The 27,154-nt window shown below is 41.2% G+C and overlaps 1 protein-coding gene across 5 annotated transcripts in view; it reads left to right on the forward strand.

Annotated features, from left to right (window-relative positions):
* Window positions 1–6,998: 6,998 nt before the first annotated feature.
* The window catches only part of LOC104692526 (synaptotagmin binding cytoplasmic RNA interacting protein), a 27,802-nt gene continuing 7,646 nt past the window's right edge, over window positions 6,999–27,154 (forward strand). For 3 of the 5 annotated variants that reach the window (XM_039567977.1, XM_039567978.1, XM_039567976.1), the window contains exons 1-10: window positions 6,999–7,218; window positions 8,523–8,682; window positions 9,548–9,666; window positions 9,850–9,957; window positions 11,705–11,818; window positions 11,904–12,080; window positions 17,105–17,240; window positions 17,973–18,178; window positions 23,119–23,268; window positions 24,667–24,788. In XM_039567977.1, the coding sequence (XP_039423911.1) occupies window positions 8,535–8,682; window positions 9,548–9,666; window positions 9,850–9,957; window positions 11,705–11,818; window positions 11,904–12,080; window positions 17,105–17,240; window positions 17,973–18,178; window positions 23,119–23,268; window positions 24,667–24,788 (1,280 nt within the window). In that variant the 5' untranslated portion in view covers window positions 6,999–7,218; window positions 8,523–8,534. The remainder of the gene's footprint in view (window positions 7,219–8,522; window positions 8,683–9,547; window positions 9,667–9,849; window positions 9,958–11,704; window positions 11,819–11,903; window positions 12,081–17,104; window positions 17,241–17,972; window positions 18,179–23,118; window positions 23,269–24,666; window positions 24,789–27,154) is intronic. The other 2 variants (XM_039567979.1, XM_039567980.1) reach the window with 1 other exon arrangement.

Raw genomic sequence — 27,154 nt, forward strand, 5'->3', positions numbered from 1 at the left:
TTAGGTTCTTTGGTTACATGTTAAGTAGCCTGGAACACTTGACCTGAAAGCTGTGTATTGCAACTGCTGCATCAGACACTTTCCTGAGTAATCAGCCATGTGATTACTAGCCAACTAAAAAGGCCTGGGACATGAGCCCAGTTTCTGGCAACTGATTATCCATGCCAGGAAGGGTTAATGCAGTCTGACAGCTAAAGCCTGGGTACCAGTTTAATATTTGGGCATGGCTTAGAAGTCAGGGTGGGTGAGAGCTTAGCTGTGGGAATGCAAGCTGTGTTCTCCATATTTGCCTTACAGCTGGAGAACAGCCCATGACCTGTCCCATCTGCTGTATGGCTGTGGCCATTGTGTCTGTGGTATGCTGTGCTCTCCTCTCCTGGGAAAGATGCCCGGAGCTGGAGAAGAACATTCTGTGACCCACTGACATGCTGTCTGCCTTCGGAGATGGGCTTAATGCAGTAAGTAACTTACATGGGGTTAAGTAGATCCCAAGGGTCTCTTTCCTCCAGCTGGCTTTTACAAGGGTGCCAAGTACTGGAACCCTTATGTGGCTGCTAGGCAGTACAGGGACGTAAGGGCCAGGCTGGATGAGTGTCTGGGGTGAAGGAAGGTCTAAATACAGCAGTAAGTTCTCTATTGACACTTTCATTTGTGGCTGTATTCAGTGAGTTGCAGCTTCAGCACTTGGCTACCTTGCACTGCGCAAGTGGACAGGACAGCACTACTGTCCTGAGGTGACTCGGAGATGTTTTGAATATGGATGCTGATAAGGAATGCTCTCTGCAGTTCTCTTGCATGAGTCCTTCTCATACGGCAGAATGCACTAGGACATGGAGGAAACTTCTTTCTCCAACCTCTCCATGCTAATTTGATGAAAATAGGGCAGTATATGTGGTAACTCTCCTGTCACTTCTTTGCTGAATATCTTGTCTCCTCTTTCCGTGGAGTTTTGCCAGGCACTGACCTAATGGCAGCATTCCTCTAAGAGCTTTAAAGCATCAAATGCTTTGGATAACAGGAATGGCAAAGGCAGAAGTTGTGTCCTAGCTCTCACGCTTGTACCCACAGCAATAGTAAAGCAGTATTTTTTTGTCAGATTGGGAAAGCCTTTTTCCATAGTTTCCTCACCCTTGATAAACTTGTGGGCTATTTGTATAGGAAGCTTGTTATTTATAAGTCTATCTATAGTGGGAAGAGGAGTATGTGATTAGAGGGAATCTGGAGGAAGAGGAGCATTTGCATGTATACTTTTCCAGGAAGTGGAAAGGATTTGGGAAGAAAGGAACAGATTAGTGATTGCATGGTCTGCTTGCTGCAATGACAAGGTATTTGAATTGTTAGACTGAAGAGCTGAGACCAATATTCAGTTTCCAGTAGTGGGTATTGGCTAACGGAAAAATACAAAGATAGGGCAAGCATAGATATGATAGTATGTTCTGGAATGCTCCCCCAGTTTATGCAATTCCTCCACTAGTATCTGTTGCAAAATATAAATTGGGGTGATATTGCTATGTCTTCATTTAACAATTTTAGATGGGTGTTTCTTGCATTAATTAGTTACTTTGGGGATTTATGGAAATACCTACAGCTTCCTGTGCCAGTGAATTCCCTAGCTTTAGCTGCATGTGTGTAAAATTAGCAGGTTTTGCTTGGCTATCTGCCTGTTTGATTTAATGTTTCCTAGTTCTTCTGCTGGAAGAATGAGTGAGCAGTTATTCTCTAGTTTTCCGCATGCCACCTCTGACTTGTAGGCCTGCATTAGGTTTCCTCATCTGTCCTGTCTGTACTGAAGATACAGGTTCTGAGTAACTTAGCACTGCTTTTTTGCCAGTAAGCATATGGCATTTGCAGTTCTTTGTTGCAAGGCTGGGCCTGTTTTCTGAGTGACAATAGTCAGTTTGGGATGGCTTTCAGATGGCATTTCCACTATACACGTGGAAGCAACTTCACTGTCTTCTGAGCATGCAAAAATAGAGTCCTCTCCTCCTCCACTCCTCTTTCAATACTTACACATTAGCCTACAGCATACTGCAAATACATTGCATTCTACAGTGATTGCTCTGAACCCTCAGCTGATAAACAACTGTTAAAATTTCTAACTTAAGTTAGAAAAAAACTAAAGGTATTAACAGAATGTGAACTAAACTACCTTCTGCTGCTTCTCTTGTACCTCTTTCTTACAAAGTCAGCCCTGGAGTGTTTTGTTTGGGGTGGAGGTACCTGTGTGTTTGGGGATGATGTTGACTGGGAAGAGGAAAAAACAGTGACTGATATTAGAAAAAAAAAGACTTAAAACATAGTTACTTTACAGAAATGAGCAGTTCGATACTCTTTCTTTCACTGGCAGTGTGGCTATAGCATGGAGGTAAAACAAAAGTGAGAGAAGAATTTAAGACCTTTTGTCTATACATTGAACTCAACACCACAAGAATTCCTGGGAGAGCCCCATTCTTCCTCATTGCCAGGCTTGTTCTCTGCCTGCAACTATCTGGGCAAATATTTAGCAGAATGCAGGTGATTTCAACCTCAAAACCCTTGAAATGCATCGTGTCAAGTCTATAGGATCAGACTCCTCTTCCATCTTGTAGAACTATAAGAATTAAAAATTAGTTAAAATTTGGTTACTTTGGGTTTTTGATTTGGGGTGGGGGGGGGGGGGGAAGTCTTTAAAAAGTTTCAAGAAAGAAGCATCAATTCATGGATAGAACTGGATTTGTAAAGATCCAGTGTAAAGAACTATATCACATAATCTATCTGTCTGCTCCAGCAGGGCCACCTAAAGCTAGTTGCCTGGGTCCATGTTCAGACAGGTTTTGAATATCTTGGAGGATGGAGACACTACAACCTCCCTGGGCAACTGAGGCCAGTGTCTGGTCACTCTTACAGTGAAAATGTGTTTCCTGATGTTCAGAGTGTTTCAGTTTGTGCCCATTGCCTCTGGTGCTGTGAATCATACTGGATTTGCAAATGCTTTTTTTGCTCCTTTTGTTTTCCTGACTTAGTTGGAAGAAGTGGAATGTTTGAAGGGATAGCAGGGTCAAAGTTAGAACTTTAGAAGCAGTTTAAATATAAGGGGGATTAACCTTGATTTTAAAAAGTACTACCCTGCCTAGTTTTGAAAAAGTTTGAATGTGCACAAAGGATATAACTGGAAAGAATGTTAAAAGAAAATATTACCATTAGTTATGTTAGTAAAGTTTCTTTGCTGAAATCAATTTTAGATCATAAGCTACTTTTTATAGAATGGAAGGACTCTCAAATCTGCATATTAAAGACTGAGACAGTCATATATGAAAAGTACTTTTTCGGAAGAAAGTTTCATATATGTGATTCATCTCCTTTTCATTGATTTCTGACTTGTTTTTCTTAATAGAGACAGGCCTTGCATTTCATATCTTTTAAGGCAGAGAATTTGACTGATAGAATGAAGAAATTGAACAAACTTTTAATTAAACAGGTTTTTCCTCAAATAGCTTTATTTTACCAAGGATCTCGCAGGGCAAATAGGCCACCAGCCAACTGTGCACTACACCAAATAAGATGCAAACTGCAATCCTTTCCTGAAGTTAAATATCTTTATAATACATAGATGTATTAATAACTTGGCAGCCTTACCAACGAGACTAAGGGCTGGGAAAAGCACATTGCTGAGAAACCCCAAGAGTGGCTCATTCATCTCAGAATTCTGCTGTGGCAGACACAGCACAAGGGGCTCGTTTCATTATTATGAGCGATGACATTTGCTGCATGACCAGAGTGATCCACCCCTCTAGTGCTGTAGCTGGTGCATTTCATAGCTCAAGTACAGTGAATTCTACAGACAAGCCTGTATTTCCAATGAATACACACTTTGGAAAGGCATGGCATCATAGAAACTGAAGGTAAGATTCCTGTTGAGTTTCCTAGATTTTTATTCTTTGTTTAGGATATGATTATTTAACTGTGTGTAAGTAGTTCCAAAGCAAAAAATAGTCTCTTAGTCTTCTAGTCAAATTAAATTTATTTTTCACTGCTTTATCTCTGCTACTCTGTAGTTGGTCTTGTTGTAATCACTGGTTTTACCATGGGTGTGCTGGGAGGTGCTGAAGTCCAGCTGTGGGCTTCAGTGTGGTTCTACAATGGTTAAAACTGGAACAGAAGCAGACAGGGTTTTCATACACCAGGAAAATTTAGGAATCAACACAACTTTAATTATTGTGACAAGCTGTCAAAACTTCCAGGCATGTGCAGAGAAGTTTCTCATGTAAGTCTAAGTCACCAGGTAAGTGTCTGCAAATGTTCTTGGCAAGAGTATTTTTTCAATCAATGTTCTACATGATTAAAAAGAAAAAAATCCCACTAATTTCATGGATCTTGTCCCAGAATTACAGAATATTCTGAGTTGGAAGGGACCCACAAGGATCACCGAGTCCAGCTCTTAAATGAATAGCCCATGCAGAGATCAAGCCCATGACTTTGGTCTCATTAGCACGATGCTCTACCCAATTGAACTAATCTCAGGGTTTTCCTGGACATGCCACTTTTGGCTTTGATATTAGGGCTAATAATGGAGCTATATTTGGAGGAACTGCGTGTCAGACTCTGTGCTTCCTGCTTTCTATGTAAAATTTCAAAGGATCAAATAATTGCAACTCTGACTCTGGGTTAGCTGTTATTTTAAATAATGGTGCAAATCTGTTCACTGCATTAATCCTAGTCTTTTTATTGTTTTTGCTTCTGTTTTATGGAGGAAAAAGTTAAGTGCATTAAAAAGTTTTCCTCAAAATTGGGCCTGAAAGCAGGAGTTCCTTTCTCAGGAGTTTGCCACCTACAGTTAATCAGATCGACTGACAGAGAATCTTAATCAAACACAAGAAGTTCCACCTCAACATGAGGAAGAATTTCTTTACACTGAGGGTGGCAGAGTACTGGAACAGGCTGCCCAGGGAGGTCATGAATCTCCCTCTCTGGAGACACTCAAAACCCACCTGGATATGTTCCTGGGTCACCTGCTCTAGGTCACCCTGCCTTGGCAGGGGGTTGGACTGGATAATATCCAGAGGTGCCTTCCAACCCTAATAATTCTATGATTTTTCACTGTTTCCATTAGTTCCAGAGAACAAATGCATTTATGAAATTTAGATAATACTTGGGACCACATCTGTACTACAAACGTAACACTGAAACACCTTCTGCAAACATCTGAAAACAACATGCTTTGGTGCAAATGCTCCAAATCTGGAAAAATTGGAAACTTGGAAAAATGCTCCCCAGACTTGCTTTTGAGAATATTACTTTCACTGCCCAGCTATGTTCTTAGAGAAAGTTATTAACTTTTGAAGGGAGAAAAAGTGTATGTATTTTTATAAAGCATATGTTTAAAATACCACTCAGGTTTTTTAACAAAAAGAAAAAGTTTGCTTTTGTTTTACTAATTCTTTTTCAGGAAGTTTTGTTTTTTTAAAGGTGGGGAAAAGTTAAGAGTAAAAATTACCTTTTATCAAATTTTTGAATTAAAAATTAGCTGGACTATTTGATAGTGTATAGCTGCCTTGTATTTGTTACTGTTTCAAACAAATCTGTGGAGTGGTCCAGCTTTTAATGAAGTCTTACTACATCGAATACCTGAAGAGATTTTTTTTTTTCCTTCTTCTATCGCCGAATACAAGTTTCACATACTTGTACCCCAGCATGTGAGCATTTGTTGACAGTGAGCTAACCCTGTAATTGTCTGTCCTTGCTCCACTGCACAGGTTCAAGTGTTTTTAAAGCACTGGAGATATGCTGGAAGTATTCGGCCAGGCTCAGGGGCAGCAGGCGCTGCTCAACTTGTGGCTGAGCTGCCTCTGGGGAAGTGAGTAATACTGTATGTGCCTTCCTGCCTCCGTTTTGCTGTCTTTATCTGGACATACAGATCTGGCAGAGATCAGTAGGTTGGTTTCCATGTTTCTCGTGTGGGGTGTTGCAAGCGCGACGTGCTCAGAACTGGGACTCCGAAGTGTGTAACAAGGATCCCTCCAGCAAGAAACCCGCCTCTGACAGCGCTTTGCGGGCAGACCCACATTCCAGTGGAGCCATCAGGAGAAAGTTAAATCGCCACCGAGGCTGCGCTGCAAGCGTGGCTGCGGGGCAAAGGCCCCGTTCCTGGGGGCGTGCTACAGCATTCCGGCGCTGGAGCTCCGGGGCGCCCCAGCCCGTGCTGCTTCCAGCGCCTTCCCACGGCCGATCCCCGCCCGGGGCCCCGTCCGACTCCGCGCAGCGCCTGCAGGAAACTCCCGTTCCCTGTGGCCAAACTCTGCCTCGGCCCGGCGGTTCTGCCGGGGCGGGCAGTCCGAGGGGCGGCTGGTGAGCGCGGGGCGCCCCTCTGGGCAGGGGTGAGGCGCCTCCCGTCTCTCCAGTGCGGGAACGCTGAGCGCTGCCGGGCTCGCCTGGCCGGCAGCCACACAAAGCGTGGCTCTCCCCTCCCTTTGTCTGCGTGGCTTTGTCTCCTCCGTCCCCTCCCCGCTGCGGGCCGGGACTGCCCCCCCCCCCCCCCCCGCCTGCGGCCGCCGCGGTCCCCCCCCCTTCCCCCTTTTTTGTGCCACCTGCGCGCCGTGGGAACGGCCGCTCGCCCAATCCCAATCCCGGTCCGGCCACGGCCGCTCCGCCAACGCCAAGCCCGCACAGGTGCACGCGGGCGGCGCCGGCGAGCGCGCCCTCCGCGCACGGGGCTCGTCCCGCCGCCGCCTGCCGTCGGCAGCGCTTCACGCGGGAGGGAAGGAGGGAGGAACGCAGGGAGGGAGCAGCGCGCGCCGCTCCGCATGGAAGGCAGAGAGCGCGCGCGTGGGGGGGAACGGAGGGGAGGGCGGGCGCGCGCGCGCGGGCGGGGCTCGGCGATATAACCCTTGCGAAGCTGCCCGGGAGACCCCGGGTTTTGGGGCTGCGCCAGCGCGCGCGGCGGCGCCTCCTCCTCCTCCTCCTCCTCTTCTCTTCCCTCTCCCCCCGCTCCGCTCCCGCCCGCCCTCCGCCCGCCCCCCCCCGCGCGGAGTGGAAGGGGCCGGGGCTGGTGCCAGCAGCAGCAGCAGCAGCGGCGTGAGCGCTCGAGCGGCCGCCATTTTACGCCAGCTCCAGCAGCAGCACTGCCCGGACACACCGCCGCGGGAGCGCGGAACGGGGGCAGCGCCTCAGCACGCCGAGCCGCGACCCGCGCCCCGAGAGACCCTTCGCACACGGCGGTTCTCCCCCCGCAGACACACACAGGTCAGGGCGGCCGGGCGCCGGCGGGGTGGGAGCGGGCCGGGTGGCAGAGCAGGCTGAGGCGGCGGAGGGCGGGAGGCGCACGCTGGGGCCCTGCAGCGCTGTGGGGCTGGGGCGCTGCGCTATGGGTGGAGGAGCTGCTGGCGCTGCCTTCGTGGCCGCCGCTGTCGAGGCTCGGGGCGGCCGGGCCGGCGCCCGGCCCCGGGGTGGCGGCAGCGGCGGCTGGGGCACCACCCGAGCCGGGCCGGCGCGGGGCGCGTGGCTCCCGCCTTATTGTCCCGCCGGCCCCGCCGCTCCATTCATTGCCCGTGAGGGGCAGGGGGTAAACCGCGTCCTCGGTGCCCGGCATGTGCGCGGGTAGCGGGGCCGCCCGGGTTTGGCGTGGCCGCGGTCACGTCGAGAGGCGGTGGGCGATGGGCAGCGGTGTTTCCTGGCTGGGAAACGGGGCCTTGCATTGTTCCGGACAGGCGTGTGGCCGGGGGGCGGCGGCGGGGCCGGGAGGCACCGCGAGCTCCCGGCTGGGTGGTGAAATCGGGCCCGGGGTGTTGCAACCCCCTCTCCAGCGGGAATAGGGTGAGAGGTGGGGAATGGCCGGGGCTCGGGGCGGGGGGGAGCCGCTCCTCCCGCGGGAGTGTGGCGGGGAGGGGGGGAAGTCGGTCACTGGAGGAAGTTGTAGGACATCTGAACGCGCGGAGCACGTGTTTCCATCAGGCTCATGGCCGCCGCCGCCGTGGGTGGGTGCGGGCTGGGAAGAGCGCTTTGTTCCTCTCGCTTGCCCGGCCGGCACCGAAGTGGAGGCGGGAAGGGATCCCGGCCGCGCCCGGGGCCTGGAGAGGCGGCGTGCGCTGAGGGGCAGCGAGTTTGCAGCGGGCGGTGGAGGCGGCAGCGAGTGTCAGTGACGGTATCGCGGTGCATGTGGCAGGTTTGCTTGTCCTTCCACCCCCGCTGTTGCCTTTTTGCTCCATTTCTAACTTGTTCAGAGCGTCTTAGGGAGTGTGTTAGAGAGACAGAGAGAGGGGAGGTGAGTCAGTGTCTGTCTGGGTTGTGTAAAACCTGCAGTGAAAGCTACCCCACCCCCCCTAGGCAGTGGTGTTAGGGCTTTCCTTTGTGTTAGTGCTTCTTTTGAGGAATTTCCTGCGTCTTGCAAAACTATTAAAAAAAGTATCAGGGCGGTGATCTGCTATTTTTTATATTTTTTTTTCCATTACTTTCAAAGAACAGAGTAGTGTGTTGCATGTATTGTCACTTGAATTGTTCTACCTAAAGATATATTTAGCTTAATTTTGATGCTTATTGCATTTGAACAGATATCTGGAAACATGGCTACTGAACATGTTAATGGGAATGGTACTGAAGAGCCCATGGATACTTCTGCTGCAGTTACCCATTCTGAGCATTTCCAGACATTGCTTGATGCTGGTTTACCACAGAAAGTTGCTGAAAAACTAGATGAAATTTACGTTGCAGGTAAGATCTAAGACTTGCAAAACCTCACGTAAAATATTTTATTGGATTCTGCTGTCTTTGGGCTAAAATAGCAACTTTTTGTGGTTTCCAAAAGTATGGGAACTGCAGTCTTACCAAAATCTGGATGTTTTACATTCAGTACTTTAATTTGTTGTATTATCTTTCAGAGGAAAGTCCCAGGGTGCTTGGGCTGAGGGGTGGGAAGAAGTATGCAGGTGACCAGAGCAACAGCTGGAATAGGCAACAGATGATTTTTAGGAGGAGCAGGTGATGTGGTCTTTGTGCATTTTTTGCAGAAATTGTAGGTAACCATAAGAATCTAAAGCCTTGGTATGCATCTTCTCATGTAAATTACACTTCCTGACATTGTGTTTGGGCTCATGGCTGCAGAAGTTATGGTGTTGGCTTTTTCGTGTGTGGTAATAGCTAGCATCTTTAAGCTTGATTTTTGGATTGTGGTGGTCATTTATAGTGCTGCAGTTTGTGGTCTTCTAAAAGCGTACCAAGGTACCATTGCTAGGCAAGCTAAGTCAGGCTTTGATAGGTTTTGATCTGAATTTCCTCTGAATTCAGCTTCAGGATATTGTAATTAAACTTGGCCCTTGTAACATCTGGGTTTCACAGAAGTCAAATGAACACATAAATGTAGTAACTTTTATTCTGAATCTTATTTTTTTGGTTTTAGTTAAAGGATTATATACCCTTAAATATTTAACTTCAAAGGAACTAAGTGGTTTTTTAGGCATAGTAACTTACTTTAATCAGTAATTCATTTAGAGGTCACTGGAAGGTGTTAAGGATGTTACATTAGGTTTTACAAAGATTACTGCCCAAATATAATTAGTGATTTTTTTCTCTTCTCTAGGGCTAGTTGCACATAGTGATCTAGATGAAAGAGCTATTGAAGCTTTAAAGGAATTCAATGAAGAAGGTGCACTGGCAGTGCTTCAACAGTTTAAAGACAGTGATCTCTCACACGTTCAGGTAACATTAAGCAATTTGCAATATAATTGTTGAGGGATAAACTGTTAGTTTTCTGGGAAGAGGTCTGTTTGAGTCTCTTCAGTGATCCATGTGTGATAAGTGAAATGAACACTGTATTTGTTCAAGGTAAAATGAGATTCTGGCTTGTCATATTTTCAGAACTGAAGATTATATCTTTTGCAGAACAAAAGTGCCTTTTTATGTGGAGTCATGAAGACATACAGGCAGAGGGAAAAACAGGGGACCAAGGTAGCAGATTCTAGCAAAGGACCAGATGAGGCAAAAATTAAGGTATGTCTGTGAAAATAAAAGTTACAAGGTGTACCTGTTGTTTGTTTTTTTGAGTTGTTGTGATAGTTACCTTGATTGTTTTGGAACTGTGCTTTTCTTAAAAAGGTTATTACAGATTATTTGTCGTTGTTGAAAGCTGTCGCTTGCAATTTTGTCTTGCACTTTTTCCTTTTCAAGTAGAAAGTTAATACATTAATTGCTGGAACTGAACATACAAAAGTGAAAAAGATTTCACAGTTTGCTGTATGTCTTACTGAGACAGTTACTCTATTTCACAATTAAAAGTTTGTGCTTGTTAGCATAGTTACTCGAGTTCAAAATGCCTAAGTTCAGCTACTGCTGATTGGTTTTTTGTGTTCTGGTTTCTTTGGTTGTTGTTTCCACTCTGCCCCCTTAGTTCAGATGTAGAGCAACTCCACAATAGGGAGGAGATACCACGTGTCTGAAAAAACAGATTGTAATGGATTTAGGATTTAGCCCGCTTCTTATGACATAATCATTGTGCTCATAAACTGTATCCCAAACTGTTTTAATAAGGGATAAATTATTTTTTTGACCATGTCTGCTGCTAGCAAGAGGCTCCTTTCTCAAGAGTTAGGCAAATAATGATTTATATTAAAATACTGTGATTAGCAACTTCACCAAAGCTTAAGGGAAGGAAAACCATCTAAGTATGTTGTTTAGGTGATGTCGTAAAAAAACCCCAGAGAATCTTTCTTCTTTGATACTTCATGTATAAAGTATAAAATGATCATTACAAATAACTATGTACCCTGTAAAATTAGAAAATCTTTTTTTCTGTTGACTTGAAGGCTGGGATGCCATTAATTATAAGCTAAAAAAAAAACTGGTACAATGTTTGTCACTGTCACATAAAACAATAATATTATGAGGACTTGGTTAATAACTTCAAGTAGCATAGCTTTTACTGCTGATGGCTATAGCATTTAAAATAACTGCAATTTTATAGTTGTGAAATTGCTAATTCTTGACTATAGTTGGTTGTTTAATATGCAATTTCTTTGTGTGTAGAGTTGATTTGTCTTTGTACAAAATTATTAAGAAAGACTTAATTTCAGAGGAGTTTCTCATATGTTTGCATACTGAATTTCATCTAACATTTTAAATTGGTAGTATGTCTATAACTATATCTGACTGTATCTATAACTACATGCAGTGGTTGTAGTGAGGGATAGTTGTAGTTGTCCTGGGATCCTGTATAAGCCCACAAGGAATTTGAAGGGAGGGATGATAAGAGAAAGGAAGCAGTACTGCCACTTTAGTAGTTGGATACCTGAGGCAGACTGTGTTCCAGGGGTGTAAGCACTTAAACATGTGTTCTTTAACTTCACACTTATGAGTAATCTCATTAAGTGCAGGGAACTCTTGTGCATAAATGTCTGCAGGATTGGACATGCCAAAACAAGAAGTGGCTCAGACTAAGATCTTCCTAATTAAAGGGAAGCTCACTATTCTATTACTTGCCTTTTTTTTTTTTTTTTAATGAAAATGAAGGAATTGGGAAAACTGGATGTGAATCTCTAATATTCTAGCAATGTTTCTTTACCTGATAGTTCTGTTAATTGTTTTGCAAGTTTCTTGTTGAAATACTAGCAGTAGGTTTGTTTGTGGGAGCTTTAAAGCAGTAGTTTAAAAGGAATTAGAGGCATGTCTGTCTGTGAACAAAGTGCAGCTAAACTTGCTCAGTTTGTATGTGATTTTAAAAATTTAAGTTTCTTACTTGAAGGCACTGTTGGAGAGAACCGGCTATACTCTTGATGTGACTACTGGACAGAGGAAGTATGGTGGACCTCCTCCAGAGTCTGTATATTCAGGACAACAACCTTCTGTTGGTACAGAGGTAAGACGGAGGAGATGTTTATGCAGATGTAGACTTATTCATTGGAAATACTTTTTATAAATGGTGCTTTGTATGTCTGTTGTAGATATTTGTGGGCAAGATTCCAAGAGACTTGTTTGAAGATGAACTTGTTCCATTATTTGAGAAAGCTGGACCTATATGGGATCTCCGCTTAATGATGGATCCACTAACTGGTCTAAACAGAGGATATGCTTTTGTCACTTTTTGTACTAAAGAGGCAGCTCAGGAAGCTGTTAAACTGGTAAGTTTTCTTGGATTTTTTTTTTTTTTTGACAAAGAACACTCTGGTTTAGAAGCAGTAGTCCTGGTCCTATTGCTTAAATGGTTAAGGTGAAACTGCCATTGTTAGATTACTTCAAAATGTTCACTCGGTGTTGAATTTATTTCTGCATTGCATATAAATTTTCACTGACTGCTTTAGGGACAGGGGAAAAAAAACACCTGATGGACTGCTGTTTGGTCCAGTTAGATGAGCCTTTATTATGAACCAAAGTTGTATTGGCAGTAGTGACTTCTGAGCTGTCTGCATCTGGATGAGTTCTGGAGAGCAGTGGTGTTGGGGTTGCTGTGGTACAAGGGCAGTGCTGGTCAGGGTTCTGTGCCTCCTGATGTGCTTCTGCACCAGCAGGGGGCCCATGCTGGAAAAGTGCTTCAAAGTCACAGAATTTCATAAGATACTTCAGATGGAGAGAAAATGTCTCTTGGGCATTGAAGATCTGTTCTATTTGCTGCAACGGACAGGAAAACATCATAAATCCTGCCAGTTTAAGGAGCATTTCCTCTGTTTTACACAGAGGTAGGAAATAGTTTGATGTGGGATACTCCTAGTAAGTTTTTCAGGTTTTATGCATGAAGTACCCATCACTAGAAAAGAGGATGGGGAGAAACGCTACCCTAAAGGCACAGCGCCTTTATTTTCCTGGCTAAGTTAAATTTGAATTTTTTGAGCTGGTTACTGCTACACTGATATGGCCAAGGTAGTACTCTGGAGAGTGCTAACCATATGCATTCTGAAGTGTACTGATACTGTATTGCTATACTAGGGTTAACCTACCTTGTTTCGTAGTGAGGTATAGGTTAAACTTAAGGTTTTTTATATTGACATGTAAGGTGACTTAAGGTTTTTTATATTGACATGTAAGAGACAAATCAAGCTGAAAATGCCAATTTGTTTTGAGAAAGTACACGAATGTCTGCGAAAGTAGAAGTACAAAACCAATCTGGTGTATGCTGTTTAGCTTTTTAGGTAAGAACAGTTGGTTGCTCCAGTGTGTAGTCAGATATGCTGAGGATAACGCTGTTGTTCTCTTTGTACTTTCATTGTCAACCTAGCTGTTGAGAGAGTGTGTGAACTCTTATGAGTTAAGCTCAAGCGTTAACTCTTAAAACTTAGCAAAAAGGTGAATCAAATCATATAAGTTCTCAGAGGTACCTAGTAAATGAATAAAACAATTTTTCTTCATTTAACTGGATTTTGCTTAAAGGCAGCATGCTCTGAAAAGTCATTCAAGTCATGTTTTCCGGAAAGTAACATCAGATCCTAGCCTCCGTCTTCCACTGAATGATAAAGCAAAGGAGCTATTTGGTGTCCCTTTATGTCTGATCTTTGATACTCAGGAAAGAAGCACGCTGTGTTCTGTTTGTCAGTTAAATAGCCACTGAGGGTAATAGCTGAAAAGTGTTGCAGTTGATGGGGCAGTCTCTCAACCTTTATGCTAAACTCTTTGAAATTAGAGTTAGTTTTAAATTGGGTCCTGTGGCATGCCATGCCTCAGTTTTTTTGGAGTGGTTCCAACCATAGTTGACTGGCTAGTTTGGTGTGTAAGTTTCCCAAGTTATCTACAAGTGGTTTGCAGGAGTATTAGCAATTTGTGCCTGTTGAGCTCAGTTGAAAATTGTAGGTCTATAACTTGTATTAGTTACACATGCATGGGAGAGACTGCTGAAAGACCTCTTCAACACACTGAGCACTTGGTCCTAGCCATTTTCATAACCTATTATTTTAACAGGTGGTGTTCTTTTTGATACTATCTGTAATCTTTTCATGTGTATACAACTTCCCAGCTTTCTGGACTCTTTAGAATAATGGTTCTTTTGTTATTTCCCATCCTTTTCCAAGAGGCTTTTATTTTTTCAGGACAGTATAGAAAAAAAGAGATTAAAAGTCTCTGCATTGCCTATAGGCTTTTGAGTAATAAGAGACAGCTATGTTTTTGTCAGTACCCAAACTACAGCAGAGAGTAAACTGACCTGTCTTCAGGCTCTTGGAGTTGGTGTAAGATATTTTGCATACAACATGTGTTTGTGTGGCTGCTGTATGTATCTCCACAGTCTATGTAACAACTTAATGTAAAGCTCAACTAAAATTTTGGGATACGCTTAGTGTTGACTTACTTTGTTTGTTAACAAGAAGAAGTCTTGCGGTTTAAAAGGTAGAAGTCTTGATTTTGTTAATGTATATGCATTTTTAAGCCACTTAAAATTAATTACTGTTCATATCTGTAATTCTTCTCAGTATCAGGCCATAGTATCACTCCATTTTTGTCTTAAGCATAGCGAGAACTGTTTCAAACACATTTTAGGGAATTCTCTCCTTTTTTTATGACCACTACTTAATTCAGTGTGGTTAACCCTTGCTGGTTAAGTAGAAATGGCAACCCAGATGTTCACACAAGCATTCACTATCAAAGTATGATTTTTTTCATACTTTCAGTATTTTTTCCCCTGGTAACATGTTTACTTTGCTTTATACTGTTTAGGAATTAAAACTTCAGTTGTATTCTTTTGCACACATGTTCAATTCTCCTTCCTATTTCATAAGAAGTTGCTAGAGTTAAGTTTTTCAAAATATTTCTATGTGAATAAGGTCACTGTAGATATGTACAGAATACATATTTTTGAGACGAAGCTTGTAGGAAAACATACTATTGAAGCATTCAGTGTATTTTTGACTAGAGCAGGTGTAAGCTTGATCAAAGTAGGAGTACAGGTGAGTTACTCAGATATGCCCCTTAAGCAGTTTGCCAACTATGCACAGAGTTACAGCTTGCCATTTGCTCCTGGAAATAAACTAAAATTGGTGGTGAAAATTTAAGTTAGTAAAGTGACAAGACAGACCTTCTGCATTCTTTGACTTGTTAGTGACTAAGTTCTTACAGAAGTCAGCAAGAAAAAATAAACTATTACATTGTCTAGAGGGTGGCATTATCTCTGCTACTGACTTTGGACACTGATTCCATGGTGACAGGAGGGGGAAGCAGTGTGCTGACACAGTTAATTTGGTAGCCTGACTGTTTTGGCACTTCACCCAGATCATGATCTGAGCCTTTTATGTCTAATCTAAGTTTGCAGATGATAAGCAAACTTTTTACCTAAAAATCACCAACTTGATGTTCAAGAACATCTGAGTGAAGACTGTTTTCTCTGTGTTAAGGGAAACACGCAGTGAAAAATAGCAGTTAATACATTGTAAGATGAAAAAACTACTAGAAACCACTGTCAGTGGAACTGCAATATCATAGCACATATTAATTTTACTTTGTTAATTTTACTCTCATACAACATACTGCGTTGTATGAGAGGTTCTTTTGGGATTAGATGTGTAGCCAAACGTTGGTGTTGGACTTTAGCAGGAACAGTTGGATAATACTTTTTATTATCCATATAGAATAGAATATTTCATTTGGAAGGGACCTGCAGCCATCACCTGGTCCATCTGCCTGACCACTTCATGGCTGACCAAAATTGTTGCTGTCATCTTGATCATCAAGGGCATTGTCCAGATGCCTCTCTTAGGCACTGACAGCTTTGGGACATTGACCACCTCTTTAGGAAGCCTATTCCAGTGTTTGACCACCCTCTCAGTAAAAAAAGTTTCCTAATGTAAGGAAGTGTTTCCTAGTGTACAGTTCAGTTAATAGAGAATCACTTTCACAGACTAATAAACTGTCAGCTTCTTTAAAAGTGTTTATTTAAAAGATTTTCTTTTTAGCTACTATAATCTGTCTCTTCATTAATGTATATGTCTATTAGCGATGATAATATATATACAGTTTTCTATGCAGCTACTGCAGCTCCTACTGAGGTTTACTAATTTAAAATCAACTATTCCTCTGCCACATGGGCAACAGATACGGAGATAGAAGTCTTTTGTTGTCGTCTATGATTTGAGATGTAATTTGTTGGGAAGATGTCACTCCAGGTCCTTTTCACATGTACAGTTAACCTTTTGGCTCACTTTTGGTGCGGTTACCTAGCTTAGAAAATTTTCGGTGATGGAGTTTTTGTTTGCCCAAGATAAATATAAATAAACATCTTCTCCTGGATTTTGTTGCACAAAAAGCATGCTGGAGTGGAGGATATCTTGCTTATGTAGTAAGATTTACCACCAAGCACAAAATAAATCATAGAATATATAGCTAGATGAATTTTAAAAATCTGTCCTGCTACTTGGCAATAAGATGTTGAATTTTCTTAGCTGAAGGACTGTCTGTTGCAAGGCTTCCAGTTGGAAATGGGTTGATGTACCAGCAGTTTACCTCCCTGCTGCTTATTTAGATGATGCATGTCTGTGTCTGCATGTTTTGTCAACAGATGTCTACAGTAGTACTTTTTTTTTTCCTCCTTAAACTGCTAACTTGTTCATGGTATCTTCTAAATGTTACTGGAGAAGCATTTGAACAGAAGTCTTACGATCCTTTCAAGTCAATAGAAAGTTGTTCTTGCTGTTGCCTCTCTTTACATGTGTGTAATCTTCATGCTTTGGAAAGTATTTGCCAATTGCTCTTGCACGTTTTGTGGAGAAGACCTGATCATGACTCTCTTTCTTTTGTTAGCTGTAGAATTTCAGAAGGGAATCTGATGTTAATTGCAGCTCATGTCTTGTATTACACACAAATCAAGAATTTATAGATAAAGCCTATAGAGGAACTTGTGGGTTTTTTTCTGCACGATTGTGAAGGGAGAAGCCTTGACCTTGATGACTTGGTTCTGTATGAAAAAGTCTCTAAAGAAAAAAAAGTATTGAGAGGCTTGAACAAGAAGGGAAGAATAATTGTTGGCTGAAATTTTGTAAGGAGATACCTTAGAAAACATGGATATACTTCAGAGTAGGTGAATATGCATCATAAAAATGTGTTAAGCTGCAAAAATGTAATGTATTGCCCTATGCTGGGTTTTCCAAAGTTAAGTATTTGGTATGCTGCTGTTGAAGGAGAGCGAAAATTGTTTGTAACTGATGATTGTCCAATAATTTTTTTCTTGCAGTACAACAACCATGAAATTCGTTCTGGAAAACACATTGGTGTATGCATCTCTGTTGCCAATAATAGGCTTTTTGTTGGCTCTATTCCTAAGAGTAAAACCAAGGAGCAAATTGTTGAAGAATTCAGCAAAGTAACAGGTGAGCTAGTAACTAGGTTTTGTAGAGCTGGGAAGTGTCAAACATGGTGAGCTCTCTTCACCACCTTTTGGCTTATAGCTGAATGATGATGAAACCAAACCAAGACCACTCGGCGTTTATCTCAACTTTATGTGTTGGGGTTTGTTTGGGTTTTTCAAAACTTTTGTTTGCTAAGGGCTGAGATATTTGTAATTAGACTACATGGGTGGTTCCAAGTTCTACCTGTAGAAAAAGTGTGTAATGTTTAAAAAAGCTGTTCAAAGAAATTTGAATTAAAAGTTTAATAATTTCAGTACTAATGGATGTTTTAAAACTTCTCAAGGCAAAACTGAAGCAAGTTGAAGAATGTAACTGGTTCTGTGCTTTAGAATTCTTAAAATTTAAGGATCTCTTTTTGATAACATATGAACTTGCAAAGGTAATGGTTGATGACTTTCTCTGTTACTGAATGATAGACTTCAGGTTCTTTGGAGCAATAAACTTTTTAGGTATTGAAGTCATGCAACTTTTATCTCTTGTTTTAGACATGCATGGAAAAAACACACACTGATAAGTGTTGCAACTTAGGGGTTTAAGAGGAGAATTGACAAAGCAAAACTTCTGGCTGCCCCCAACTCTCCTCCATTCAGTTAGAGAAAGGGTGTTCTTCCACAGCTACAAAGACAACCCATACTTCAGAAATCAAATCAATGGACTGAAAGCATAACAAATAAATATTTTATTTCATTTCAGAGGGTCTTACAGATGTCATATTGTATCATCAGCCTGATGACAAGAAGAAGAACCGGGGTTTCTGCTTTCTTGAATATGAAGATCACAAAACTGCTGCTCAGGCCAGACGTAGGTTAATGAGCGGCAAAGTGAAAGTCTGGGGAAATGTTGTTACAGTGGAATGGGCTGACCCTATAGAAGATCCAGATCCTGAAGTCATGGCAAAGGTAATAAAGCTGTAAGGGGACCATAGTACATTTAAAGTGCTGCGTTCCAAATAAGGTATTTCCTGGCATTAGCCTAAGATTAACAACCTTTGGCCTTCTTGACAGAAATATTGTAGGTGAGATAATAAAAAATGAATATACTCTAGAAATTACGTGGATTTAAAAAGTCTATATGGCCTTTCATTATTTTGTGTTCCCAAGGCTGAATAGTGAATGTAATTCTTGCCAAAATGACACATAGGATGATGTAGTTAATTTTTTACCTGGAAGTGATGGTGGTGACTCCTAGAGTTAAAATGATTTTGTACCCTAGTATTTGGAAGGGCAGAAATCGAGATATCATCGCAGAACAAACCTCAATTCTTTTTAAACCTGGAATTTGATCACTTCAGCATTAGAACCTGTCGGTGTTCAAATGTATTTTCAAAGTTGCCATTAGCAGTTAATTCTGAGAAGTTAGGCAATTAGCTTGTATTTGGAACTCTGTAGGTGTTTTTAGTTTGGGTGAGTTAATTCCTTTAAATACCTAGACTGGCGATATTTTGGACTTTGAATATTGAGGTGAAACTGAAGTCTGGACTGTAAACATTTTGAAGTATGTTGTAGCAGTTGTTTTATGTATGTGCGTGGTATCTTGCCAGAAACAAACTACCTGATTTTTTTTTCCCCATCAGATATTGCCCAACTTTGTCTTTTTCAGTTGTGTTGTGTAGCTGAGTTGTTTAATGGAAACTAGCTAGCCCATATCCTTATCTCTTTCTCTTTGCTTGCTTTTCGTCTGTGCTTTTACTCTCATCTGAGACACGTCACTTGCTGGAGTCCTACTTTGATGGACCTAGTAAGATAGCTTGGCTGGGATCTCCTCTTTGGTGAGCCATAAGGGAAAAGGGCTGGGGTGGGGGCTCATTTTAGGGAAAAAGCTGCTTTTGTAATACAGGTATTACAGAAGCTTTTGGACTATCGTGTCTGCAGACTTTATTTTTCTTGCCCAGCATGATAGACTGTCAGCAGCGGGGAAAGAGTCTTGCAGGTCAAATTTGTGGAAGGTGGCACTTCCTAAATATGGCAGCCTGTATGTTCAGTTTCTTGGCTCAAAAGAGAAGAGACGTAATCCACCAAACTGTTGAAATAATGAGCAGGAATTTCTGCTGATAGAATAGATGGAAAGGGAATCACAGGGGACATAATCAAGCATTTCTCCTAAGTAAGTTTACAGATGTACAGAGTGAAAAGCTAAAGAAATGAAAGCTTGATTGTGGTTTGCCCTATTTATTGTACAGTTTTTTGAATGTGTTAATACCTTGTATTGTTTTGTATTTGAAATGGGACATGAAAAGAGAAGAAACATGGAAATGAAGGGAAGAAATGTAAAAAACATGGAGAAAATCAACTTGCATACTTTGTGCCCCATGCCAAAGATAGGACATGGAGCTTGGGTTGAAGATGTATGGAAAAGCAAGGCTCTATGAATAAGAATACTGAGAAAGTAGGGAACATCGGGCTTGTGTCTGAAGACAGAAACTGAGATGATCATTGGTGTCTGACCTTCCTCACTGGCTGTGTCCCTTAGTTTATTCTTGCAACAAGGAAAGTCTCCACTGCAGTCTTTCTTGGCCACCTGCTGTACTTGTGGGGAAACGGACTTTACCTGGCACTTTTCTAAGTGTAAGGTTTACTTTCTGTTATTACTGTCTTTCTCCTAAGAGAAAGAGCAGCGGAGCTGCTGTTGCAGTCAGTAATCTCCTGGTTGTGAGCTGCAGGTTGGTGTCATTGCTTGTTACTACTGTCAATCCAGAGCAAAGGGAAAGCTATTGACCCGTGTCATCCTGCACATTGCTATGGAAGAAGGCTCTGGAGGAAACTGTGACTAGGAAGAGTAGGTTGTTTTTATCAGAATAATCATCTGATCATCAGTTTTCTTGTCAAAATTGCTAGAAGAGCAAGTCCGTAAGAGCAAGCTGTAAGGAATACAAATTCACATATGTAGTCAGAAGGTGAACAGTGTTCCAAATCTTGCAGAAGCGGCGTGTCATTTCATCGTTACACGGACACCTACTAATTTAAATTTCTGAAATGTCTATGCGAGTCTTTTTTCCTTTGTCCTTCTGATAAAATGTTGTGGAGAGTCCTGTATGGGTAAATACTTATCATTTAAATGGGCTGTTACCTTAAATATGAAGTAGCTTAAGCATGATGAGGGATGAAGCTAGATTCTCAAGCTAGGTGTATGTGCTACAGGAGATTAGTGCTTGTACTAACATATCAGAGTATAATTGGTTAAGGTATTGACTTCTGGTCCAAGGTGAACTTCTTTCCAATTTCACAAGCAGCTGTGTTGATAGTTTAATTTCTCCTAAGTGTCATTTTGTTTCCTCTTTCACCTGTAGTCTAGCTAAATTTATTAATGTTTTACTTGATTTCTGTAGGATGGCTGAGGCTGCAGAGGACGTTCTGGAGTGGCAGGTTAAGCAGCTAAATAAAGTCTTATGCTTGTGGCTGTCTGGCAGATTACAGGACAAGAGACAGGGCTAGTAACCCTTGGAGAATGTGGCCTGAAGTGTTTGTGCTGTAGGTAAGAGGAGGAAAAGGAGCAGATCCCAGAAGTTTTGGGAGTCTAATCTTAAACAGTTTTTTAAATGTGAGTTCTGCCTTTAAAACAAAATGCTGGTGCTGGGTATATTGCTTGTTAGGAGTATTCATGGATTCTTGGGGTAATAATCTGTGAGCTTTAATGAAGAGGACTTTTTTTTCCTTCCCTCCTTTTGTAGCTAGTTTAAGTGAAGTAAAAATGGGTTCATCTTCTCTCAACCTATGCTTTAACCTGCTTAATAGCTTTTACATCATCTGACTCATAACATGAGCAAAGGTGTTAAAAAATTTCAGCTGTTAGAGATTAATGGATTTGTCTGCAGTGCGAAAATTTAAATTAGTTGCTTTTTTATTTCTTTAAAAACACTATGTTAGTTCATCTTGTTAAAAATAGTGGTTGTTCTGTCTAGTTTTTTCAGTCATCATGGATTTATTAGGCTACTTAGGTTCCTTGTGAGGTTCTAGTTTTCATCCTTTTCTAAAGAACAAGAATATGGAATGTTTGTTTAAAACTTACTGGTTTCAGACCCATTGATTACATCACAAAACTTCCTGTAATTCATTTCCATGGAATAAGGTCAAGGTAGCAGTTAGGGTATTTTACTAAAAATGGTTATTACATATGGGTTACAATAAATAAAGGTTGCTCTTACCATCAAGACATGTAGGAGAAGCTTAATACGTAATAGGAAACAGCTTTCCTTGTGGAGTTGGCTATGACTTATGATCTCCTGAGAATCAGCAGGAGTAACTATTGCCAAAGTCTAGAATTGGTACACTGGGTTAGATTTACAGTCTGTAGTATCCCTTCTTCCAAATTCTGCATCCCATCCTAGTTCAGCTAGTGAGTGAGACAGATTTATGGAAGTCTGTCCTGTTTTTTTTTTTTTAACTTAATTACATAGCAGTTCTTTGAAAAAGGGTGTCTTGAGTTTATTGAATTCCTGTATGTGGTGGGAGTAGAGTACAGCTCTGCTTCAGAAATGGAAGCATACTTTCCTTGGTCCTTTCACACCTTGTGTTATTTGTGTTGACCTTCAGGGTCGAGAGTCAGTGCTGCCATGTGCAGTGTTCACTTGATGTCATCAGCTAATTTGAAACCGGTAGGAGCAGAGGGATATAAGCAGAAGCGGCAGGTCTTGCAGCTGACTGGCAGCTGCTTTGTAGGCAGGTAAGACTGTGAGCATTCCTTGGCAGTAGGAGGTGATTAAACTGTCAGAGCATGATGCCAGCATGTGGAAGGAGCTCTTCTCAACAAGTTGAAGAGTCTTGTAAATTGTGGGAACACATGGATGACATCAGGTAAACATGCTCATGTCCAGTCACTGAGTGCAGCCTCAGCATGGACACAAGGATGACTCTTTCAGTACTGTCGAGTCACTAATAGGTGATTGCTGGTTTCCAGTGTATGTTGTCTGCTATGTTAAATAAGGGTTTAGTTTAAGCCTTTGTCAGACTGCTCTAAATTTTCCTTTATCCTATGCAGTTGGTGATTGATGAAACTCTATATTGATGATTTAGCCATGTCAGGCAGTTAATAGGGCATATATCAACAGTTGGATGATTACCTGCCTTTCTGATTTTAGAAGCTGCGAAAGAGTCTTTGTGTAGCTTAGGAGCCGTATTGCGTGCTTTAGCAAGCCAGGGGAGGGAATAAACTTCCAGAGTTACTTGGAGGTGACTCTTCCTCAAGGGAATAGCACAGTTTGACTTTTGATAAAGTTGAAGGGTGACTGGCCAGTGTCAGCCTTAGTATCCTCCTCTGTCTGCACTTCTGTCTTTTAGCTTCAGGTCACTGAGTGCCCCTCAGGCAAGCACAGTCCTGACATTAGGTGTTTGGTGTAGCTATAATGTAGGAACCACAAGTTAAGCAGCTTGAAAGCTGCAGGCCTGTCACCTCTGACCTAGATATTCCAGTGATGACTGTGCTGCAAATAACTGAGCAAAAACCTGTCTAAACAATTAAATGTTTTGATAAGTTAATTGTTTTGTGTGTAACCAATTCTGGTTACCTTCTTTCAAGTTTGATGGTGTTCTGGGTTGAAGATTACTGCTGCTGGGATCCTTTTAAACACTAACACAAATTGGATGGACTTTTAGGATGCTAATACCTACGTAATTATGTTTGATAACAGATTGAAAATTTCTGTCAGGGAATTTTGGCGCTAACTCATGCTGTATGACTATTTAAATGTACATATTCATATACACGTATATAAAATGCTGTGCAGAAAATGTAATGATGTTTTCAGTACTGCCAATAGCAGTAACTTGCAAAGCTTCATTTTTTTTCATTTTCTAATTTTGAAATTAGATCATACTCCTAAGTCCTTTTTTTTAATCCCCCTTAGGTGAAAGTTTTGTTTGTACGCAATCTTGCCAATACTGTAACAGAGGAGATTCTAGAAAAGGCCTTCAGTCAATTTGGAAAGCTAGAACGAGTGAAGAAGCTAAAAGACTATGCTTTCATTCATTTTGATGAACGGGATGGTGCTGTAAAGGTAAGTGAAGAGGACTGTAACTGTGTGTGTGTGTGTTGTAAGTAGTGTTGTTAGAAGCTGTATGCCTCTTCTAACTTGAGAAAAAGCTTTGTCTGGAGAAATGGTAACACATTATCACTGATAACTTTGTCCTCTCTGGGTGTCTCCTAGGATGATGCAATTCTAGCTTGAAAAGTGGATCTTAAATACACCTATCCTAAGTAATTCTTCTGATGAGCTTTTAAGATAATCATGTTGTTACCATTTGAAACTCAACTGCCAGAAGTTGAATGACTCTTCTCACCAAATTATTGGTAGAAATCTAAAGCAGTTTCTCTAGGGCAGGTGATAAAATCTTAGGTAATGTTTTTATTTATTTTTCCAGGAATAAACACTTTGTTTTCTTTTGGTTTGTTTTTTTTGTTTGGTTTTTTTTTTGTTTTGTTTTGGTTTGGTTTGTTTTGAGGGGTGCTGGACAATTTAGTAATTGTCATTCCTGGATTTTGCTAGCCCGGTCTTGATGTCATCTCTTGTTAGGAAGGGAAAGTGTAATTCCCCTCCTGCCTGTAGTGTATCCATTTTTTTTTATGTTCTGTGGGCGGATGCAGGATACAGGGGGATTCAGTTTTTCTTACATATCCATATGCCTTAAAGCAGATGCTTAAGAAGATGATGGAAAGAGTCTTAGTAAGATATATATCCTGTCAAGATTTAGCTATGTAGAGTCCCTAAAAGTGGTAGAATCTTTAGGATTCCTCTGCTCAAAATTAACTTGTAGCAATAACTGTGGCCCATGGGAATTGTACATGGAAGGGAGGGTAGGAGAGGAGTTGATGGTTTGCTGTTTGTTTTGCATTTGTTGTGAGGAGAGGGTTGGGGGGGAGGAGGTGTGGATTTGGCGGGGAGCTGGAGGTTTTTGTGTTTTGTTTATTTGCTTTTTCCTTGTGATCAGAATGACTCTTTTAATTTTTGGCTTCTGGTTGAAAAAGAAAGTGATATTTATTACAAGTAAAATGAACGAATAGAAGAATTTATTGAGCTCTAGCTTTAGTACTGTTTGCATGTGTGCTGACATTAGGAATTTATTCATGGGTTACAAAATGTGCACTTCAGAGGACAATTCTGTCACTTCATTAATTGTAACAGCTTGCAAAGACTGAAGCCTGTTTCCAGTTTTGAGGGGAAGATTTCTAAACTGATAAACGAAGTCCTGGGTTTGAGAGCCAAGTTCAGAAGAAATGCATAACTGGAACCCATGATGCTATGCTGTCTGGTTGTTTAAATTTTTGATTTTTAGCTTTATATTGTTATTTTAGCTCTGGATAACAAATTGAAAAATGCATATTCTAAAAGATAGAATAAAATTAATAACTTCAGATACGCTTGGAAGTATATTTAAAATCTGGTTAATTTCTTCAGGCAATGGAAGAAATGAATGGCAAAGATTTAGAGGGAGAAAACATTGAAATTGTTTTTGCTAAGCCACCAGATCAAAAAAGGAAAGAACGGAAAGCTCAGAGACAAGCGGCTAAAAATCAGATGTAAGTGTAAATGCATGTAGTTATGTTGTATTACTTCTGAAAGATGTGTACACTCCTACCAAATTAGAACATCTGGGTATTTTAGTAGATAAACTGTAGTGTGTACAGGTTTTCTGGCTTCTCTGAAAAATGTTGGATTCATTTTTATTTGCACAAAAAATCTAATAGTGGTGTTTAGTGATAATTCAGGTACTGTCTTGCTCTGCTTATTTAGTGTGAGAGCACTGGAGGAACTGTCTGAAGGTCATAAAACACACATACTTCTCACTTTTTATTCTAAATTTCCCTGTACTTCTGCAGTGATGTTATGTGGATGAACGTAGCATCGTGTGTGTACTCCTCTCAGCAGGCTTTAGTAGTATTGATACAGCACCCCCTGATTAGTAAAGTATCCACTGAAAGGAGGATCCTGATACTCTTTCTTGCCAGTTCCAGAAGATACATCTGCCCAAGAAGCTTATAAACTCATACTGATAGAGATCTTGTGCTAGTAAATGCTGAATACAGTTTATAAAAAATAAAGACAAACAGTTTCTTGCTGGTGTGTTCTGCTTAATGTTCTCATGTGTTTTTCTTCTTGGATATCTTTCTGCTTTCTTATTCCCTCCCCCACCTTACTTCCAAAAATAACTTGGAAGTGCTGTTGTGCAGCATCCAAGAAGATGGAATAGTGAGGTTGCGAGATTAATAGAGATCTCCACATGGTGACCTACTGTACACATGGAATTGGTTAAGTTTGTCCTGCTTATAATTCTCATAACTTTATTTGCCCTTTTTTTCTTCCATGGTCATCTGGTGTTACTGTAAGAAGTGAATTTCTTCTTTTTTCTTTAGCTTCTATTCTGTGCCAGGCATGCCTTTTCTGTTCTGCTTAAATCTTTTGCTGATACAGCTGTAGTTCTTGTTGTGTATTCTGCATCTTGGCAATGCCACCATAAATACCTGTTCATTTAATTAAAATACAAAAGGCTATTGAAAGTGACACAGTTTCCCTCTCAACATGGCAGTTGTTGGCATGGTTGTGTTGTCTCTGATTGGAGATAGGCTTTCTCTCGTTGAATTTGAGTAATCCCAAAAAACCATTCTCACTGCAGTATACAAACAGATCTGCTAGCTCACTATTCAAAATCTAATAATGGCCTGTCTCCAGTGATGAAAAGGAAGATTTTTTAAAATGCACTTGATTGGTTTTAATGCTGTGTGATTCCTGCTTCCCCCCCAGCTCTCCTGCATATTATCCTATACCCAGTTTTATTACTCTAGGATAGTATGTATGTATTTGTAACACTGGAAGTCTTCTGTCACATGTCACCTCTAATATTAATGTGCTGTATATTATCTGCATCCCTGCTGCTTTTATTGTTTAAGATGTGCATGTCTCATTTGTGGAGGTAGGTACAGTAGGACTGCCTCTCTTACTCCTCTAGGCAGAGGTATGGTGCTGCCACTTGTGCAGTAGTTCTTTCATTTGGGAATTCTCTGTGGTCCTTTGTTCTTCTGAGCTGTTAAGGGAGTAGGAAAGCAGCAAGCTTGATTAACTCCAGGCATTTTCTGGTTTTGAATATACTGTTCATCAGTGAGTTGTAAGGGTTTTTAATATTCCTAGGATTCCAAAAGATGTGGCAATAGAGGGGATATGTGTGTTATTAAGTCTCTGTCCTAGTTATTTGACAAGTTTAGAGTGACATCTTAAGATCTTGGAGATAATTAGCAGTTTGTACTACATTTACAGTGGCAAAAAAACCCCTTTACTTTTCTGGATACTCCACATAACTACAGATTCAATTTGATTTGTACATTAATATAGTTAGTAATCTTACCTGCTTGCCTACAGGTGACTATTCAATCAGTAAGAAGCATTTTACATCATGTCTACTATTTGAAACCCCTCGTGGCTGTCAGAAGTAGAATTCTTAATATGTATAAATTCCTTTGCTTTTCAACACATTGTGTACTATTAGCCATGTAAAACTCTACGTGAGGAGAAAATCCTGAATAAAAGCGCAGAGTGATTGTGATCATTAGTAAGTTGTCTCCATCCTAATTTTGAACAGAAAGGATAAAAAGTCTTGATAGTGACTCACCTCATTAGAAAGTGCATGTTAGAGTCACAGCAGTATCAGAGAGTAGTTGAGCTACTACTCCTATGCTTTTGTAGAGCTAAGACAATTCTATTTCCAGAAAAATCCTGGGCTTAGGATGTTTTAAAAAACAAATCTATATACAACCTACGCTGCTACTTTGACATTTTCAGAGGCGTGGGTATTGTGAATGGGATACCTGATACAAGATACTGAAAATAATTGTTGCAGTGAAATATTCAGGAAGAAAGTGGAAGAGCAAAGATCACAATGAGGAGGAGGGCA

The sequence above is a fragment of the Corvus cornix genome, chromosome 3 (assembly GCF_000738735.6).
Source record: "Corvus cornix cornix isolate S_Up_H32 chromosome 3, ASM73873v5, whole genome shotgun sequence".
NCBI classification, from domain to species: Eukaryota; Metazoa; Chordata; class Aves; order Passeriformes; family Corvidae; genus Corvus; species Corvus cornix.